The 19,660-nt window shown below is 55.1% G+C and overlaps 4 protein-coding genes across 4 annotated transcripts; 2 read left to right on the plus strand and 2 right to left on the minus strand.

Annotated features, from left to right (window-relative positions):
- Window positions 1–3,157: 3,157 nt before the first annotated feature.
- HRG_08647 (Ribonuclease H-like protein) lies at window positions 3,158–5,955 on the plus strand (the record flags this gene model as incomplete). The annotated part of the gene is made up of 8 exons (XM_044867118.1): window positions 3,158–3,387; window positions 3,439–3,496; window positions 3,546–3,674; window positions 3,728–3,872; window positions 4,263–4,713; window positions 4,906–5,170; window positions 5,231–5,308; window positions 5,362–5,955. The coding sequence occupies 8 exons, from the start codon at window positions 3,158–3,160 to the stop codon at window positions 5,953–5,955; spliced, it is 1,950 nt and encodes a 649-aa protein (XP_044718005.1).
- Window positions 5,956–13,389: 7,434 nt separating this feature from the next.
- HRG_08648 (kinetochore sim4 complex subunit FTA2 domain-containing protein) lies at window positions 13,390–14,283 on the plus strand (the record flags this gene model as incomplete). Its single annotated transcript, XM_044867119.1, has 2 exons — window positions 13,390–13,725; window positions 13,777–14,283. 2 exons carry the CDS (start codon window positions 13,390–13,392, stop codon window positions 14,281–14,283), a joined length of 843 nt encoding a protein of 280 aa, XP_044718006.1.
- Window positions 14,284–15,080: 797 nt separating this feature from the next.
- Window positions 15,081–16,235, minus strand: HRG_08649 (centromere DNA-binding protein complex CBF3 subunit; the record flags this gene model as incomplete). Its single annotated transcript, XM_044867120.1, has 5 exons — window positions 15,081–15,219; window positions 15,305–15,563; window positions 15,769–15,781; window positions 15,844–15,983; window positions 16,058–16,235. 5 exons carry the CDS (start codon window positions 16,233–16,235, stop codon window positions 15,081–15,083), a joined length of 729 nt encoding a protein of 242 aa, XP_044718007.1.
- Window positions 16,236–17,741: 1,506 nt separating this feature from the next.
- On the minus strand, window positions 17,742–19,158 carry HRG_08650 (centromere DNA-binding protein complex CBF3 subunit; the record flags this gene model as incomplete). Its single annotated transcript, XM_044867121.1, has 4 exons — window positions 17,742–17,851; window positions 17,930–18,560; window positions 18,821–19,026; window positions 19,101–19,158. 4 exons carry the CDS (start codon window positions 19,156–19,158, stop codon window positions 17,742–17,744), a joined length of 1,005 nt encoding a protein of 334 aa, XP_044718008.1.
- Between the last annotated feature and the right edge of the window lie 502 nt (window positions 19,159–19,660).

The raw sequence follows: 19,660 nt of genomic DNA on the forward strand, positions 1-19,660 counted from the left end.
GTGCGCACCTCCCTTACAATCCTACTATAGCTATATGCTACATTCCCACACTGGCAAATCTTCTTTTATCGCAGCAATCGCAGCAGTAGCAGCAGGAGTAACGAAACATGCACGGACGATTTCGAAACATGCACGGAGACTTAAACCCCATTTGGAAGAGTAGGCGCGCACCACAATTTGGCGCGCGCGTTCCCAACGCCGTGGCCGCCTCGTCGCGCCCGCCCTATTACTCGACTATGTACCGGTACGGAGGATGCATTCAATATTGCAAAGATCACCAACGCCAGAAGATGCGTCCCTTGGAGTCGTTCAATTGAAGCTATCACTAAGCCCGGCCCGACCGATTCCGATGTGTATGCAATATGCACACAGCAGTGGAAGGTGCATTTTGGCCGCCTTGCCTACCTCTGTGACTGTGACTGTGACTGTGAGGAAGGATCCGTCCGACGCGGCGGAGGGCGAGGCACATAGGGAACGAATTTGGGGACGGCCCGCTCGCTGGAATTGCATGGTGCCGTGTCCGTCTGATCCCCTGGCTGCTGGAAATGCTCCGTAGCCGTCTCGTGAGACTGTGCCGGCGGCTGTGCCCACATGAAGCCGTCGTGATGTGCCTGTGTCGAGGGAGGCGGTTCTTGCCACCGTGACGGCGCCGGGGCCTGTACGTATACAGGCACAAGTGATGTAGGCGGGGGGATCACAGAGTATCCTGTGATGCCGGCGGCGCCTGTGGAAGTGAGGGTACCTGTGATAACGGTACTGGCGTTGCTGCTGCTTGCGACTTGATGAAATCACCGATCTGCTGAGCAAGATCGTCAACCCGGCTGCTCACGGAAGCAAGCGTATTCGACCTCTTGTTTACGACAGTAGCGCCCGTGCCCTTCCTCTTCCTTTGTGTCCCTGGTGGCCGTGACTCGAGATCGGATTTAGCTCTCTGCTCCTCTTGCTCCCAAGCACTAAGGATCCGGCCCGTGGACAGGGATGGACATCTTACGAACGGGAATCGAATCGATAGATTCATTCGATGCCAAGTCTTACGAATATCGAATCGAATTTCTTGGCGTTCGATTCGATGTCGAATCTGTCATGGTCCCATTCGATTCGCATCGAATCGAACGCGGTGTACCTCATTCGACATTCGACAGCATCGAATCGAACGTGGCGTTTTTCATTCGACAGACGAATCGAACAGGGTCACATTTTGGTCGCCATCGAATCGAACGGCTCCCAGGCGTTCGACCGGATTCGATCGATTCGATCGAATGAGTGACGCGGTTCGCGGAAATCACCGCGGGGAACCTTTAAGCGCGTCTTCTCAGACGCGTCAGTCAGCCCTGTTGGTGGCTGACGCAACCAAGCGTGATTTAGCGTCTATCGACCCAAACCAGGTCAAGGCGTTAAGACATGTTGGTATGTACAGCCAAACCCCATAAATACGTGACATAATTAGTATCTTGAAACTCCAGCAAACATGCTCTGCGGAAACCCATTGATGGCTGCTCTATAAGATCACGACGAAGCTCTACAGTGTACGGCTATCATAAGCTCTATGGCGACGTTGCATACGTGCGGTATGTTGGAACGAAATCTCGGTCATCAGGTGGGATTGATGCCATAGGCGCCAGAGATAAGATAAGATGTGTGTGTGTGTTGTATTTTTCGTCCAGCGGCCTTTAGGCCGCTCAGGTCGAGACGGGGCACAGGACGTGCTGAGCTAGACTATCTAGAATTCCTGCCACCGAAAGGCCACCCACCAGGGCCCCGCGGCCAGTCCTCCCAGATGTCCATCCAGCATTTCATAGGCTCTTTGGCGCTCCTTGTCGAAGCCTGTCTCCCGTCAGCGGGACTTCCAGGCGCGTGGCAATCGCCACAATGGTCAACCCTTGGTTTTTCCGGTCAGAATTCTCTCGCCCTTTGCTAAGGCTGCTGTCGCAGTCCATGCTCCAGTAACCAAGCGATGGAAATAGCGAGGAGCGGCGGCAGGGAAAAACCCTCAGAAGGAATCAGAGGCTGTCGCGCAGCTTGCCTTCAGGGAGAAAAACCTCCGCGACCGGCCACCGTTGTTTAGAAGGGCGGACCTTCCAATACCCACAGCTCCTTGGTTCCGAAGAGAGCCATGAGGTCCGAGTGGACGTGTTGTCGAGACCGGCTTCGCAGAGGAATATGAACTCTCCTAAGGTCTTCCTCTGTGTTGTTAGGGTCACGATGGACCCCGCAGCTGAAGCGCGGTCGGGTCGCCTGCAAATCTGGCCCCAGCTAGCAAGCCGCTAACAGCCCTCCAGGGGACAGAATTTTTACAGGGGAGAGTTGTGGATAAGATAAGATTTCGATTGTCTGACCAGGGTATAGGGTAGGTTTACCCGGGCACCCGGTTCCGACGTTGAGTTTACTATACGTGCCCATCCTCTCTGTATTTCGACGGCTGCAAACAAGAAACCGACACATTTAGAGTATCTCTCCCGCAGAACTTGTATATCAGCACCTCAATTACCACAGCTATAATAACATTTCGACGTTGGAATCTCATTTGTGCTACAACTTTGACCGTCTCCTACAGGCCCTCCCAAATGTTCTCAAAATATTCATCGCCTTTTGTCACAGTAACTTCTGCCCAAACCCAACCAGCCTCTAGGCCGATGTACAAGCGACTTCAGAACACTCCCCCAGCTGCACTCAAAGCTCTGACTACCTCAAACGAGCTCAAGGCCGATTCAGATACGAGACGAGAATGGCACGAGAAGGGGGACCAGAGCCAAAGGAAACGACTCGTCACACGCCACGATGATCTGTGCACTAGGACGCAAGCCAATGGGGGCACTGGAAACGCTGATGAACAGGGGATCTATCAGACAAGGTAGCCGGGGTCTTATGGCGCCTTCGATTTAACTGGCTGCAAGCACGGGCGGAGATGCCGTGCCTGACGCTTCGGAAGCCAGTCAAGCAAGCATCAATGCCGGAGGCCAGGGATCTTCGCAGCACCCCACGGTCCATCGTCGTTGTGCATTGGTGACGGAAGCTCTTTTCACTCGTCCAGACCACTTTAGCCAATGCAACGGAGATTGCGCCCCGACGGTTTTTCTTTTCCTTTCTTTTTTCCCCTTCCCGCGTCTACACGCGCGTGGGACGCGTTATGCCTGCTTCGCCGAGCTTCGCTGCCACGATGTGGCATGAGTTGAGCGCCGGCGAAGCCTCGATGGCTTCTACCTTCATTTGTCGGCCCGCTCGCTCAATTCGCACGATCGAACCAACGTTACGATGTCATCCGAACCACTGTCAAGCCCTTCCCGTCGAACCGGTCAGATCTGATTGGGCGTGTGGAGTACTCGTCTTTACCACCCGCATCATCCCAAGGAACCTCGTTGCCGACGACTCCATCACCTCGTCCTCGCGGTACTGCTGTCGACTTTATACAAGTAGATTGGACGCTCTGGGGCCGCCAAGAGTGGGCGAAATGGCCTGGATTCGAGCGCTATACTGGCGGCCAGGATACGAGGGCGTGGTGGCAGCAATACGGGTATCGTGTTGAGGACCGGTCCACCTCGCGCCAGGGCAACAGGCTGAAGTGGATCTGCGCGGATTGCTTCGCCCGAGGCTTCAAGAAGAAGTCAGACTTCTGCTTCGTCTGCTCAACAGGAGCCGCTACCAAGAAGCACCTTCGTAACGCCCACGGAATTCTGGTAAGTGTGTGCCGTTCGGAGATATACCAGCAACATGAGTGTTCACTTGGCAGGCCCCACACGACGTTGCCGGAGGCGTGCGAGCCTCATCTCTAGATGGCCGGCCCATCACCCACTTCATTGGTGCCGACTTCAATAATCCGCACGACCAGTTCCTTGTCAGCAAGCTGCGTGGAAGATTCAACAGCAAGGCTCCGGGTGCTCCTACTCGACTGGATCACGTACCATAATCTGCCATTCGATATCGTCAACACCGAGAGGTTCCAACGGCTCCTTCTCTACGGCAATCTGCTCCTTGATGCGACCCATATACCCTCTGGGAAGACGCTACTTCGCATGCTCGAATCTGAATACAGAGGTGCCGTCGGGCCCGTAACGGAAGTACTTCGCACCGCTCGATCACAGGTTCACTTCTCCTTCGACGGCTGGTCATCCAAGTCCTACACCGCATTTCTGGGCATCAATGCTCAATTCATTGATCACGACTTTGCCCAACACCGCATCCTCCTTGGGCTGCGACCTCTCTCGGCAAACACAACGGTGCGTCGCTTGCCGACGAGGTCGCCGATACACTGGCATTCTGGCAAGTCAACAACCCAGACACGGTCGGCTACTTCACGCTGGACAATGCTGCCAACAATGACACCTGCATGGAAGACCTTGCCTTTGAGCACGGCTTCTCACCCGAAGAGCGACGGATCCGCTGCGCTGCACATATCCTCAACCTCTGTGTGCGGGCAATGCTGTACGGTTCGAAGCAAGAGAATTTTGCTGCAATTGTTGCTGCCGATGGGGACGATCTAGATGACGACGAGGAGCAAGTTGATCAAGCTATCGACGAGGCCCTAAATGGAGAGATGAAGGACGGTACGGACGAAGACCCAGGAGCAAACACTGCCGTTGACATCCCAGAAGAGGACCTCACATCGTCTCACCCGGCTCCGGACGAGATCAATGCTGCCAGCTTCAGGGAGTACAGTCAGAACGGCGCCCCCGGAATGCTTCATAACATCGGTCTTCAGCTGCGAAACACACAGCTGTACGAACATTTTCTTCAGTCTCAACGTAAGGAATCCGGCCACGGAACAACACTTCACTGGGCCTTCAACAATGCCACCCGGTAGAACCTTGGACATGCGTATGATGGAACGGGCTCTTCGACTCCGCCCGGCGCTCAATACCTTCCTCAATGACGTTCAGAACCGGTGGGAAACGGAGGCCTCTGTGACAGAACGAAGCAGGCAGTTCTGCAGTACCGCTTAAGTGCGTACGACTGGAAAGTTATCGAGGTACTTGTCAAGCTTCTGAAGCCGTTCGAGATTTCCACCAAGCAACTTCAGGGCAGTGGTGTTCCCGGCGGTAGGTCCACATGTGGCAGTTTCGATGAATACTTCCCCGTCTTTGAGATTTTGCTTGACCACCTCGAAAGTGCTATCGAAGGCACAATCTTCGAAGAGGTTGAGGATCCAGTGACTAGGGAGAAGAAGGACGTCGAAGTAGCCATTTATGACGGGCTCGATAGCAGGACCCGCAGGTTGCTCAAGGTCTATATCAAGCTCGGATGGAAGAAGCTGCATAAATATTACAGCCGTCTGACTAGCGCTGCATATGTCGGGGCTGTTGTCTTCAATCCTGCGAAAAGTGGCGCCTTCTCGATCAACTGTGGTCTCGAGTACCCTCTCGGAAGACGAAGAGTTGGCGGTTGGAATACGAAGCAAAGCTCTTGGAGATCTGGGAGAAGTATAGGGAGCGCGACGTTGACAACGAGATCCTCGCTACGTCTGATGAGGCCTCCATGGATTACATTGAGCGGAGACTTGCTAGGACTGTAGCTGCGCCGCCATTCAACCAGGGCTCGTTCGGAGCATCAGGTGCCCGCAAAAGCAACCGAAAGACGAAACCGTCTACGGCGGGAGCGACTGGTGATGACAAATATGCTCGATATTGTGCCGAGGACGTCGTCAACAGCCGCCACTACAGAAGCAGACCGATTGACTGGTGGAAGATCAACCGGAGCCGATATCCGCGACTGTCTCTGATGGCAGTAGACATGCTTACGATTCCATCGACGTCCGCGGAAAGCGAGAGGACGTTTAGCAGCGCAGGACGTATGACGGCACCATTGAGAAGCCGGCTGCGGAGGGAGATCGTAGCGATGGCTCAATGCATTCGATCGTGGAGTAAAGCTGGGATCTACAGGCCTTCACTGCCGCTGTTTAGCCTCAACGAGGATCAATGGATTGATGCTCTTGCGTCGCTGAAGGGGCGGAGTGACATTTAATCAGCTTGACAAGACAGCAATTGACCGTGCTTTCGACGTCTCATCTGCTGCAGCCATGATGTCTTTACACCCCTTGGCACTTCTTAAATCGAGGGATGTAGGAGTCCTCGTGATGGTGACAAAGACATGTATGATGTCGGTGAAACGCACGTTTGGTACCCCAATCTCTGCTGAAGTCCTACGTTCGATCGAATTCGTATCGAATTCGATCGAACCTTGGCATTCGATAGGTATCGAATCTACGGGACACGCGTTCGATTCGAGTCGAATCAAACGGGCAAGAAATTTCACGCGTTCGATTCGATGCGAATCTACTGGGACACATTCGATTCGAGGTCGAATCGAAGGGGCAACAATTTTCACGCATTCGATTCGATGCGAATCTGCTGGAGCCATGTTCGATTCGATGCGAATCTGCAGAGGCCCTATTCGATTCGAACGCCAAGTCTTGGCGTTCGATTCGATAGATTCGTAAGATGTCCGTCCCTGCTCTGGACAGTATGATGAGAGAGCACCAGAGGAAACGGGTAGACAGAGAGATGCAACTATCTGTGGTGACAGACCCCGGTACTGAACGGTCGACGGAGCACCTGGTATTATCCTGAGGGCACTGAATCAGACAGACGGTAATTACATGATTATCACTGTCCGCCCTCTGCCTACGGCTACTATCTTCAATTTAAGCGTCCCAAGTTTGGGCCACACGCAGATGCCGCATTGAGGTCGTGCAAATGCTCACAATAATCCTTTAAAGTTGGAAGCGCGACGCAAAGGTGCCTTCCAAAGCATTAAAGGAGGCCATGCTTTCCGCGTAAATTATCTCGTGCGTAGGATCTTCGGTTCAGTTACACTCTCCTCGACCGAACACCTACATACGTTAGTTCACGGAAATTTCCACCAGTCGTCTGAAAGACATGTCCCAAAGAAAGGCTTCCTCGGACTCGCAGAAGGGTTCGCTAAGGACAACCGGCTCGTCTCTCCCTAATATCTACGCTGTAGACAGTGTCCAGACGTCCAGACATGCTCAATTTACCTCCGCAAATGAAGTATCAATCGGATTCCAAACTCTGGGGGGCCACGAGCTCGCCGCGAACGACTACAGTTCTGATGGCAGTGAAAGCGGCGAGCCGAGCATGAAGTGGCGGTTGTTCCAGCGTACGACACCCCAACCTAGGGAAGGCAGCGACAATCACTCATCACGCTTATGGTGGAGAGTGCAAGAAAGCAACAGTCAATCTCAGACAGGGGATTTAGCGAGGAGCCTCGATTCAATTTTCTACATGCTCAAGTCATATGCGACCGCGGAAAACCCGGGCAGTTCTATCGCCACGAACGACTCGCCGCAGTATGCTCACGGCCGAGTTGACCAACTCACTTAGAATTGGACTCGTGTTGGAAAGGCAACAGGGGGGACTCACAACCGACGCCGTCTTGGATCATCGACACGCATCGCATGATTCGGTGGCCCGAGGGCAACTCCCCGACAAGTCTCGCATGAAGGCGAGCGAGGATGCAAATGCCAGCTTGTGGAACCAACGTTTCCTGGAGGATGTATCTAGAGACTACTACCATTCTAAGGGCTGGTGAAGATAGGAGAATTCAACACTCCTCTACGACCAGTCGCTTGCTCCTCCGAAATTTGTGAATCCGCTGTCGCTTGTGCTTTTTTCCATGACTTTGCCATCTTCGCCCAGGCGATCGACATTCTGTATCCACACTTCCGATTATCTCGTCATGGTCGCTTCGCTCGTATTGCCTGGTGTGTCGTGACGAGCCCGAAGGAGAAGACTGAGAAAGGCTGATAGTAATTCTAACAGGCTTGCAGAGAGGGAGGTCAAGTTCCATCTCAACCTGTTTGTCTTGTCCGTTCTCGACGGTACCGCTGGCCTCTACTCGATGGCAAGTATCGGATACAGTGACTCGAAAAACAAGCCCAGTAGGAGGACGATTCTCCTTGTCATCGCCGTAAGAGGAAGAGTAATCACTCTCTTCGAGATCGCTAGGTGCAAACAAAGGCTGTGTCTTTGGTGTAGGTGACACTGCAATCTCGTCTTGCAGATATTTGTCTCGACAGCTTGTGCCGTTGAACTGACTTTCGGTATCCGAGAATTCTGATGTGGGCAAGGCAGGACAAAGAAGCATATCGAGAGCACGAAGATGACCAGTTTGTCCACAGGCAATCGATTCAGTGGAACTTATATTCCCCTGCATTGTCGAGGTAGAGTCAGTCGACATGGCGGGAAGGAGGGCCTTGTTGGCTTTCAGAGAGGTGCAAGAAAATGGGAGGTATGGAAACCGGGACAAAGGGGGGTGGTGCCTACCTCCTTCACTTTCTACACGAGTATGAGACGGGCTGCCTTGGTCGGGATGAGAGCTCCAGCGAATCATCCAGAGAATCCCCAAGGCGCAGCTTTGGCCATCTCACCGCACATATCGTCGGGTGGGATCATGCGCCTTCCTCCACTTCCGGGCTGTGGTCCGTTGTTGCTTCGCTGACGCCTGCCGGCCACCCCTGAGATGGTTTATGCGTCTTTGACCAGGTTCAGCTTCTGCATCTATGCGCCGATCACATCCGCTAATGCTGCAAAATTACGAGGAGCCAACTTCTCTGTAGGCGCAGGGGGGCGAACCGAATCGTGCAGACTATTCCGCAGCCTCCCCTGCGCCGGGGCTCAGGGAGGGAACGGGAGGCAGGACTTGTCCGTTAATTTCTCTTCCCTCGTCGTTGACCCAATGTATGACAATGTACATGTGCATGCCTGGGAAGTGTCGGGGTGGCGAAGCTTGCAGCGGAGGGAGCCTGATGCGTTTTGCGTGTCCCTACGCACACTGGGGCGTTGGGCACGGCACCAAGCATCAGGACACCGGCTGCCGCACGCACAGCCATGTGAACAGGCAGCCATGTGAACAGGCAGCCGTGTGAACAGGCAGCCGTGTGGACAGGCAGCCGTGTGAGACAGGCATCCGTATGTGGCTGCCTTGTAAACCGGCCGGATCACCTAGATAGTCCGACCTGGCTGCCTCCTACATAAGGATGAGGCAGTCATAGCTTAGTTGGAGAGATAAGAATCCCACTTCATCTCATCCATATGCAAAATGCATCAGAGCCTCGCGACAAGGGAGGAGGGCTGCCCACGTCGGCATCAACTTCGGGAAGAAGACGGCGACCTTCGCGAGACCTACATTTCTATCTAACGAGGTAGCAATACTTCGCAATATATGAAAATTAGCCGGAAGTCCAAAGGAGCGGCTCTAGAGAGCCGTCAGGGACACCCCTTAGGGTGGGAAAACGAGACATCGCGATGTTTATACACTCAGCTTGTTAGACGCCACCATAGACTGCTGGTTTGTATGATTACCTGTCCGGCTTTCACGTCGTGTTTCCCAGCTCTGCTACCAACTCCGTCTTCCATTCATACCTTGACTCAACACTCGACTTCTAGGTCGTGAGTATCTTGCGGTACTTACGTCTTACACGCTACCTATAGGCACATGCGAGAGCTTGTGGTAGCGAATCTAATCGAGACAATGTCACAACCTCAGCGTCATCTTTTCGACTCCTACGCAAGTGCGAAAGGCTCTCCGGCCCAACAACAACCCAACCTATACGCCGAAGCCACGACAGCTGCTCCAAAGCCCGAGCGCCAGGACGATAGTAAGAACGGCTTCGTGATATTTCATGGCGCCAGCGAACCTTTGGCTGATGTGAATGATACAGGAGACTCGGGTAACGCTGCGGGCGAGTCGAACAATGGGACTGAGCGCAAGCCCAAGACGGCACAGATCGAAGAGGCCATGAAATCTCAATCCAAGGGCCTCCGTCAGACATCCAGTCGTTTACCCGGCACACATACTGAGGTCCCTACCGTCGCCTTCCAAACAATTATCTTTGGTATCATGCGGCAACTTTTCAAAGAGATTGAAGAGAATTCAGAGAGAGCACGCGTATTTGCGCAAGCGTGCTCATCAACACTATCACCTCGAGATCTCCAGGCGATTGCACAATTCCAAGGACAGCTTGGATCCTCAGACACACTCGGAGGAGACCCTCCATACCCTGTGGCCGAGAACATGGAGATTTCTCGTCGGTATGTCCTCTACGAGGGCGGCTGTTTTGATCGCGAGGGGACGGAGAACGCATTTGTAAGTTCTCCCAGAAGCAACCTTGATTGGGAACTAACCTAAGTAGCGACAGCTTTTTCAAGCTGTTGAGAATATAGCGAAGGAAATGAACCTTGTAAAACTGAAGAGATATGCGAGTGAAAGCTTGAGAGATATAGACGAAGATGCCACGGCGAGAACGAGCATGTAATAATATAAACTCGTCTTCTAACACTGGCTACTGCTACCTTGCGCCGTAGCTACATTGCCGTACGCCGTCGCAGTAGAGAACACTACAAAATAGATCATTGACATTAAAGTTGGAGGTCGCCTGTCTATGACCTCTTTTGCGGAATTCGCGAGGAATCCTGAACCACTAAGCATTCCGCGCCAGACAATGTCACACTCTCCATTGTACTTCGTAAGTCGCTGCCCCTCGATCGGCTGGGGTGGACAGTCAGCGAGGCGCATGAGGACGTGTAGTTATTTGAGACGCCGAAATGCATATCCAACCGTCACCTGTCCAAATATCCGTGAAGGCTGCAAGGGCTGCGCCATGGTTTGCATGCGTCTCGAGTAGGTATAGAAGGATTGGAGCCGCTGGAGCAATTCTTCCATCTCTTCCCCCCAACTCTCTTACACGCTCACAGATATTCTACTTGGAGACGCTTATTTTTACAATCCTTTCCCCGTTCATTAGTCAAGGAGGGTGGCCCCAAACAAGCTTGCAAGCCAAATGTCAACCCTCGCGGTAAGTGACATCAACCCAGGTGATACCGTAGACTGGAAGGGCCTTAACTAACAGCAGAGTCCCTTTCTCTTCTCTGCTCTAGCGCGAGAACAAATTAGCCCGAATTCGAGACAACCAGAGGATATCGCGCGCTCGACGGAGAGTATGTCCAGGACCTCAAACGGCGACTCAGAGAATACGAGACTCAGGGCATCGAGGCCTCTACCGAGGTCCAGATGGCCGCGAGAAGAGTAGCCGAGGAGAACAAGCAGCTCCAGGAGCTCCTCAACAGGCATGGCATTAGCGACGACCAAATAGCCCGTTTCTTGCAGTCGGGCACCTTGCCACTTGATTCCAACCAAGGCCAAACCTTTCACGCCGACGACCCTACTGCCGCTGTCCAGTCGCTGCAACGGCTCCTGATGCCGCGACAACTGGCCAGTCTAGATGAAGACTTCTCCCTATATTTGTCGGGACAGTCGATTCGGAACCCCTCCACCACCGAGGGGTCGACGACAAGTTCGTCCGTCTGGGAGCCGTCGCAGCTCGTGACGTCCTCGTACGGCTATCAACATCACATGGGCGTGGCTACCGCAGTCATGGCATCGGCTGTTCATTCTCCGTATCCACCGACAACCCCATTGAGTCGCGCGAGCACCACGCGACAAGGCTGCGTCTATGGCGGGCAACCGTCCCCTTCGATGCACGACAGTCCCGGCCAAGCCATGGTAACAACACAGCCTACGTCTACTGGCGGCCGTACGGTAATGCACTTGCATTATTCTGTGCCGACTTATCCAAACGCAGTGGTACCGCATTATGATTCCCTAGGGAGCACCTGCTGACACGCGTTGACGAGGGCCTGCAGGGGCGTATCGCCGATTCCATTGGTTGTTTTAAATATATATTGAAAATTGGCACTGTTGGCCATGCCCTTACCGATTCACTAAAGCCTTTTGATATCCATCTGTCGGTGGACCAGGGCAGCCCTGTTAGGGAGGGACCCGGAGAGGGGATTCCTGGCCCATGTAGCAGGAACGCATGAGGACTTCCTGAGTAAGGAAGGCAACCCCTTTATGCGTGGGCACAGCCAAGTATGCATGGGTAGAGCCCCGTACCCAGGAGGTGTCCAGAACTCCCTAAGGCCTCCTGTATAAATAGCCCCTTCAGACTGCCCCTTTAGAGATAGAACATGCATCTTGAATCTAGCTGTGGTGACCCCCTTATTCCGATGTGTATTGACACAACATTTCACCAACACCGTCATATAAGAGTAGAACAGACTTCCTGATTCCCTCTCGAGCTTCTTTGTAGCCCCTGATGTGAGCTCCAGCAAATCATCTCGTGAGTCACAGCAATGCGACTCTAGCCGTCTAGTGGCATCTATCTGCCCGGGTTACTCATGCGCCTTCCTCCTCTGTCGGAACTGTGATCTACTAGTGCTTGGCTGATGCCTGCGAGCCGCCCCTAAGAGAGAATGCCTAGCGATTGGCCTTACTCTTTGGCCACCCTTCCATCAGATAATGCTTGCATCCTTGGCTGGAACACCGTCAGATTCTGCATCTATGCGCCGGTCATCCCCTCTAACGTCATCAGCAAGCCAACTACCAAGCAAGAGTAGGGACAGACTTCCAAAGTGATTAGGTAGTCTTAGGTCAGACTAGCCCACAGGATCCCCGTAGTGAGGGTCAGGGGTGGACCCGAGGCAGGATCACGCGTTGATCTCTACTCCCTCAGCTTAGTCTGAAGCAGGGCAATATAGATTGAAGTAACGGAAAGTGGCGAGGCTTGCAGGGAGGCTGCCTGCGTGGCAAGGGGCGGGATGCTCACGTCGGGATTAACAGCTTCAAGGAGCGGGTCAAGTTGGTGAACAGGTGGTTGCACGACGTGATGGTCACATTGCGTCTCCAATCTGCAAGGCATGGTCGGTCGCGTCTCGGAGAGGATTCGTAGGAAGGGAAGGTCGGCCCCAGGGTCGTGCCGGGAAGCCGGTATGACCAGAGGGCGGTCTGAGGGGCGGTCTCGACTCGGGCTAGAGCCGGCGTAGCTACCCGCTCCGTGGTGTCGTTGGCTGGGATATTTAACGCCGGGGAGAAGGGGGTGTAGGGGGAAAGTTTGCAATGGAGGGGGCGTGGGAGAGGTGCTAGACGATGAGGCCGGATTCTGGCCACTTGATGCACCTCATATTGCCTTGTTGCTCTAGCCTGTAGCATCAGCGAGATATATCCTGCACGGCTGAATGAAAAGAGACGTGTAAGAGGCTGGGGAAGGCGAAATTGACAGGGAAGGATGGCTGCGACGGGAACCGCGTTGCCCATATCGGCACAACGGGAGTAAGAAGTAGTACCTCAATGAGACATGCGTTACATTTGGGACAAGAACTGGGCGTAATGGTTGGAGTTGTTGGTTACTTCCAATCATCCAGCCAGCCCCTGACGACCGTGACGCGCGCACTGCAATACAACCGTGGTTCTCTCCAAGTCAGGGAAGCTTTGCCTCGCCAGCTCTGTTATCATCCACTCGCCATCGATCGCAGGCTTCATTTCCCACCTCCGTTATTTCCAAATTTCACTCTACTATGTGCTATATATTTTGAGCAAAATATGACAACATGGCACGACAAGGACGGCGACAACAAAACGACGGAAGAAAGCCAAAGCGGATGCGGAGCAAATCTTCTCGAATTAGGGCTCCCGGGAAGACTACAGGCACCTCTAGATGTGCTGATGGTCTATTCGACGAGGATATGGACGTTCAAGACGGACTTCCGCCTTGTCATGGTCCGAAGTTGCATCCCTCTGCAGTCTGCACTCGCCAACGCATCGATCACCTGTAAAGATATGCTCGATGACCACTTGGAACCATATTCGGGCCACTCTGAGATCACGGCACATGTTTTCAAGGTTGAGATCGAGTCTGACCACTACGCTTTGAAGGTGGTAAGTAGTGGTGAGGAGCCGTGGCAGCTCGAGAGGTTAACTATGCCTTAGTTTATGCCGTACGATATTTCGTATGACTACCACCAATTTTACACTGCGGGTATCCGCTGCACTGAAGAAGAGTTGGAATGGCATGTTATGCCCTTTTACTCAGAATGCCGCGCATACAGTCGCATCAAGCAGGCGCAAGACAGGCGATTACTGCCGCATCAAGTTGCAGTTCCATGCCATGGCTATATCCGCTTGGAGGAAAAAGACATCCGAAAACTGGAGGATGAGTGGAACCTTGATTTCAGTGTTGAACAGGGCAACGCCTTAAAAGCACCAATCCGTCCGATCTGTGCCATTGTTAAAGATCTTGCAAGTGCAAGTTCCGGGGTCAATGCCAAAAGCTTGTTGCGCAAACTACGAGATTTATCATCTTTACACTCGATCGGGATATTTGTCCGTGACATCAAGTGGATGTCACAGGTCCGGCTTTGGTGGGCGGTCAGCGGATTACCCCGCAGATTACCGCCGATTACCCGCTTGCCCTTGACATCACCTCTGCCGGGTTGATGTCATCTTCGGAGCGCCATAAAGCGCGAAAGCCGGGACCGACGACGACAAAACCAGTTCGACTGGATAGCCTGCGTTTGTGCGATCAGAATGCACCCTGTCTAAGGTCCTACATCCTGTCGGTTGCGAGGTTGCGGTGATTTGAAGCATTTTCTAGCCTTGACGCGCTGGAGCTACAGCGGCGCTTAGCGGATGCATACCCTGTCTACAGGCCACTACCGCTGACTGTAGCGACGCAGCCCCTGACGGCCTGGGGGCACTTTCGCCGCCAAGGTCCTCGTCATTCTATCAGACGGGTGTTCAAAATCACTGCGCCATCGACTTTTCGCTACCACCGACGTTGAATTGCCCGACGCACGTTTGTGTCCCTTTTTCGCCTTGCCTGTCCTTTCGGATGGCCTTGAACAACTTATCCAAAGAGCTGGGTCCACGTTCTTCGTCCATTTGCCTCGCCACGATATCTTCAGTTAAGCCGTCCGACTGGGCCCGCCTCCGAACCTCATCGACGATGATCTTGCGCGTGGAAAAGTAATTCTTCTCTGCAGATGGCCGCCATCGAGCACCCCAGTCTCGCTCAAGAGAATCCACAGAAGGCATTTCGCCCCAGCCCTGCCGCCAGAGACGCAGCAGCTCCTGTACAGATTTGACAGAACGGGGAGCTTGAAGCTCGGAGGTTCGCGCGGCCCAGGCGGCTCGCCATGCGCTCTTCCCTGGGGCTTGCCCTGGCCCGCTTGCACCATTCCCTGCTGCTGCTCTAGAGAGCGGAGCGTATGTCGGACCGCCCGCTTGCGAAGGGCCTATCTCGGACCTGAGGACCGTCTCTCGTGGAGCGCGGCGCCTCTGTTGATGAGCTCCCGCGATCTCCGCATGTTGACCTGCAGCACCTTGGCCGGGGCTGAAGGTGACGGTGTAGGTGGCCTGCGCAAACTCATCCAACTTTGTGCATAGTTCGTAAGAAGCCCCAAAGGTCTAGATGTCTTCGCTCAGCTAACTGCTCGGCTGCGACCTGTTGAGTCAGTACTGTGCGCAGCTTCTCCGCAACCACCGGGATCGCTTTTGAATGACCGTGGTATGGCTGTCTTCGTGGTCCCGTGTGCATGTGTCTTGAACTTTGCTGGCGAACGCTTCAAACTCGGGGCAAGAGAAGACCGGATCCTGAAAGATAGGATGGTCGGGGTAGGACTCGCGAAGGAAGACAGCGTCCTGCAGGAGCACCTCTCGAAGCCACTCCAGGAGTTCCAAGAAGGCGCCGGCGGCCATGTTCTGCTCCACCCCCAGATCTGAGAAAGGGCTACTGTGGGCCTCTTTCCATTTGTCGAGTTGAGGCCAGACCTGCACGAGTAGCACCACAGGCGGCCTCACGGTGGCCCGGGCACGAAATAAGACCCCGACCATTCAGGGTCAAAGTCGGCCACGGCCCTCATGAATTCGAAAGGCAGGAAGTCAGATAGCAGCCGGTCATTTGGTCTCCGTTATTCCAACGACCGGCTCGGCGGATCTGTATAGTTCGGGTCAGCCCAGGCCAGGGGGTTGGCGGCTTGCCTAGGGCAGATGACATGCCTGGCCTTCATCCACTCCGGCCATGTCGGCGTTTTGCGTCGCCGCCACTCTAGGCGCGTGGCTGACCTTGGAGACCTTGATGCCGGCCTTCTTGTAGAACCTGGACGTCCATTCTCGGGCAGTCTGGCCCGACAACGGAGCTGTATATTCGGTGAGTGAAAGGGTCGATGCACCCTCTGAGTTATGGGATTCCGGTGAATGCCATCACGCTTACCTTGAGGCTCCTTCGCCGATCGGCGGAGCACCTTCGTTTCATACCAGTCTTCGCTTCTTTGGAAGACGGGAAACCTTTCCGCCTTTTCTACCTGCCAGCGCCAGAAAAGCCAGAACGCGAGGGCGCCGATGAGACAAGATCGCGGATCTCGATGCCGCAGAGCAGATCCATACTCCATGCGGCCGTGCTGGTTGGTCTTCCCACAGTTCATCACGACAACCAGCGCCTTTGTGGTATACCCTGGGCCTTGAAGCCCTCGTTGGGTAAGTCCAGGGAAAGCAGTCTGCCAACTCCATCGGCAGGCGGTTGCCGGACCGCAGCAGCATGTGGTTCCCGAGCAGAAAGTCCACCTGCGTCCTCAGGGCGCAGGCGATCTCTCCTCTCGGACCATGCCACGTTGGTGTGGTCGGGTATCTGCGCCGGCGCATACACATCTCTCAGAGTTCCAACTCCCTGTCCATGTATTCCTTCCTCTTCCGGCTCCAAGTCGTTGCAAGAATGCTGCGTTTGAGCGCCTTCAGTGCCACTCCTGTGGCCGGGCCGCAGGATTGACTCCCGGCTCTTCTGCTCGTCGTAAAGCTTCTGTATGGCCGAGACGTAGCCCCGTACAGTATTATACTGTAGTTTGAGCGTGGACTCATACAACTCCAAGTCGGAGTCTGACTCGTATTCGCTACCTCCGCCGCCTACAACGATGGTATCTGCTGGGGAAGCTGGGTGTTAGTATGATGGGCTGGCTCAGTCCGACGACCACATCCCGTGATCAACATCTGTTACCTGATGGTGCTCTGCGTCTTTCACGGCCCTCTTGGCTTCCTGAGCCTCGAGGTGTCGTTTTCTTTCATCGGCGACCCTCTTTCCTTTCTTTGGAGGACGTGATGCCACTACCTCCTTCATGAAGAGCAAGAGCTTTCCTTCATCGACCAGGTCTCCCGGTAGCTGTTGGCCCTGTGGTACCGAGGCCGGCCAAACGTCCGGGATCGCAGGCCAGTTGGCTTGACACCACTCCTGTGAGGCAGTCAATGCATGGATCTACATGAAGATTGCAGGGCGCGCATGCGGGCTTGCCTTCCATTCTTCCTGCTTGGGACGATAATTTCGCTTCGTATTCTTCGGCTGGGTGTTCTCCAGATCTAACAGGTAGTGCTCAATGGCCGCCCTGACCCGGGGATCCTCTATCGCGTTTGACATGGTGCAGGCGGTCGCCGTCGCGACGGTGGCAATGGAGGAGGTGGTGGAGGAGGTGAGGAGGGAGGTGGAGCGCAACGCGCGTGAGCGAGACCGAAATCGAAGGTCTCGCGCAGGGCCCGCGGGCGTGGACCTTCGATTTTGCCGTCCGATGGCGGTAATCCGACTAAGAAAACGCCAGCCCCGCAGGGCCGGGCCTTCGAAAACGACATGGTTTTGCATGGGGCGGGGCGGTAATCCGATTACCGGATGACCGGTCAGCCGGCCCCGGGACCTGTGACACCAACCACGGCCGGGGCCGTGGTGGCAGTGGTGGTCGTCGCGGCCGTAACTTGGAAGTTGAAACCATTCGAAAAAAGGGACGACTGGGCTACCGCAAGACGTTCTTCGGTGGCTCGAAGCTGCTCGCTTAGCTCTGTTTTAAGCTGGATCGTCCTTGCTTCGTTCCGCGCGTCGATGGATTTAAGATAGTCCGCGAGGACCGGCATCGCCTGGACTAGGACTGCAAGCTGGCTTGGACGCTCCTCTTCAAGGACGAAGTCCGATAGCTGGTGCGCGAACGGGGCGTAGGCCGGATGCCGGAAGACCGGGTGGTTCCAAACGGGGCTGCCGGGTATTTCTTCATCAGGACAACGGAATCCTGCAAGACAACCTCCCGTAAATAGAAGATGAGGTTCGTCGAACCCATCGCTGCCAGGTCGTTCTCCTGCTCGGTACCGGGACCGAACCGGCCTCGCCAACGGTCCAGCTCGGGCCAGATCATCGAGAGCAGGACCTCCGGCGGCGTCACGCCGGCACGGCGTATCTCGAAGCATCCGGCCTGCGGCGGGTGCCCGGCCATCGTACGCATGAACTTGCGAGGCAACGAGTTCAGGTAACAGCCGACCATCTGCTCCTGGTTCCAACGACCCGCGCGACGGATCTGGTCTTCGCTAATCCCCTTTAGTTCAGCCGTCCTCGCCCCCGAGCTGCGGCCGACATGCGTCTTCTTCTGCGACGTGACGCCGGCGTAGGCGAAGGCCTTGACAACCCACTCGCGCTGTGAGTTGTACGAGAAAGCCGCCGTCCGGCCGGTGCCGTTACCCTTGATTAGCCGGATGTCGTACCACGAGGACCGCCTGCTGAAATCGGGAAACGGCTCACTACCGAGATCCCAACGATACAAGAGGTAGAACGAGAGGCCACCCAAGATGCAGATTAGCGGGTTCCTATTCCGATACGCGCCGGCGGTCTCGAGGCGGCCGTGCTGGTTCTGCTTGCCGGCTCGTGTCGTAAAGATGAGCGGCATGCACCGGGTCGAGCCCTCCCCGGCAAACTCAAAGGTGAATAGGTCTGAGATCTCTGCAGCCCGACGATCGCCGCCACGGGTGAGAAGATAATGGCCAAAGAGGAGATCCACGAGGGTCCGAAAATGACACTCGGGCGATGTGCCGCTGTGGGCCCACAGCTCGTGGCATACTCGTTCGAACTCGGACTCGAGTAACCATCGAGCAGAGTATCGCGGCCTTTATCGGCATAGTTCTCCCTGTCTCGTTGGGCGTCCCGGCGCTGTAGGGACTTGAGGTACTCTCGTACGTTGTCCTCGCGCGGCGACGGGTGCGTATTCATTCCGAGGGCCTTCTGCGTCCGGTAAAGATCCGTGATTGCGGTGACATAAGTTCGGACCGACCGCCAGGCCAGGCGGGTCTCGTCCTGCGGAGTATCAGTGGCGGCCTTGCGGCTCCTGACCTTCAAGGGCCGACCGGCCACCTCCTCGACGAGGAAGAGGAGGAGCTTCTCCTCTGTGACCGTAGCGCCGTCACAGTACTGTTTGTGGCGGCAGAATTGCTCGAATTCCTCTTGCTTCGGTGCGTACGCCGAGGTCGTATTCCTTGGCCGAGACTCGTGGATCGCAGAGAGGATCGTCTGCGCATTGGCGCGTAGCTCCGCGTCGTTTATCGCGTTCTGCCGGATGCGTTGGTCCACTCGTACGCTCGACGGCTTTGCGCCTCCTGCCCCTGCCCCGGCCGCTGCTCCTGCGAGCTTCGGCTTGGGCCCCGCTTTGTCTTCGCCTTCCGTCGATTTGGCGTCCGGGCCATGGGATATATCGTGACGGGAAGACCAAGGCAAGCCTGCGAGTGACCACCAGTCCGGGTTGGAGCGGGGTGGCGCGCGGCGACGAGAGATGCCCTATCTAGCGATCACGATGCGCACCGCCTGGTCGGGTCGCCCGCTAAAATTCCAGTGGACAGGGCGCCGTAGCGAACGTGAATAGCGGCTTCTCCATCGAATCAGCGACGCAATCAGCGGGGCACCGATATCTGCGTATATCCACGGCGCGCGCCGTTCGGGTGGGGTGGATATCCGCAGATACGATTGGCCCGCCTGGTCGCTGATTCTCGGATTGCCCCACCCGACCAGATCAGCGGCGCTCAG

This window comes from Hirsutella rhossiliensis, assembly GCF_020360975.1.
Source record: "Hirsutella rhossiliensis strain HR02 chromosome Unknown scaffold00010, whole genome shotgun sequence".
NCBI classification, from domain to species: domain Eukaryota; kingdom Fungi; phylum Ascomycota; class Sordariomycetes; order Hypocreales; family Ophiocordycipitaceae; genus Hirsutella; species Hirsutella rhossiliensis.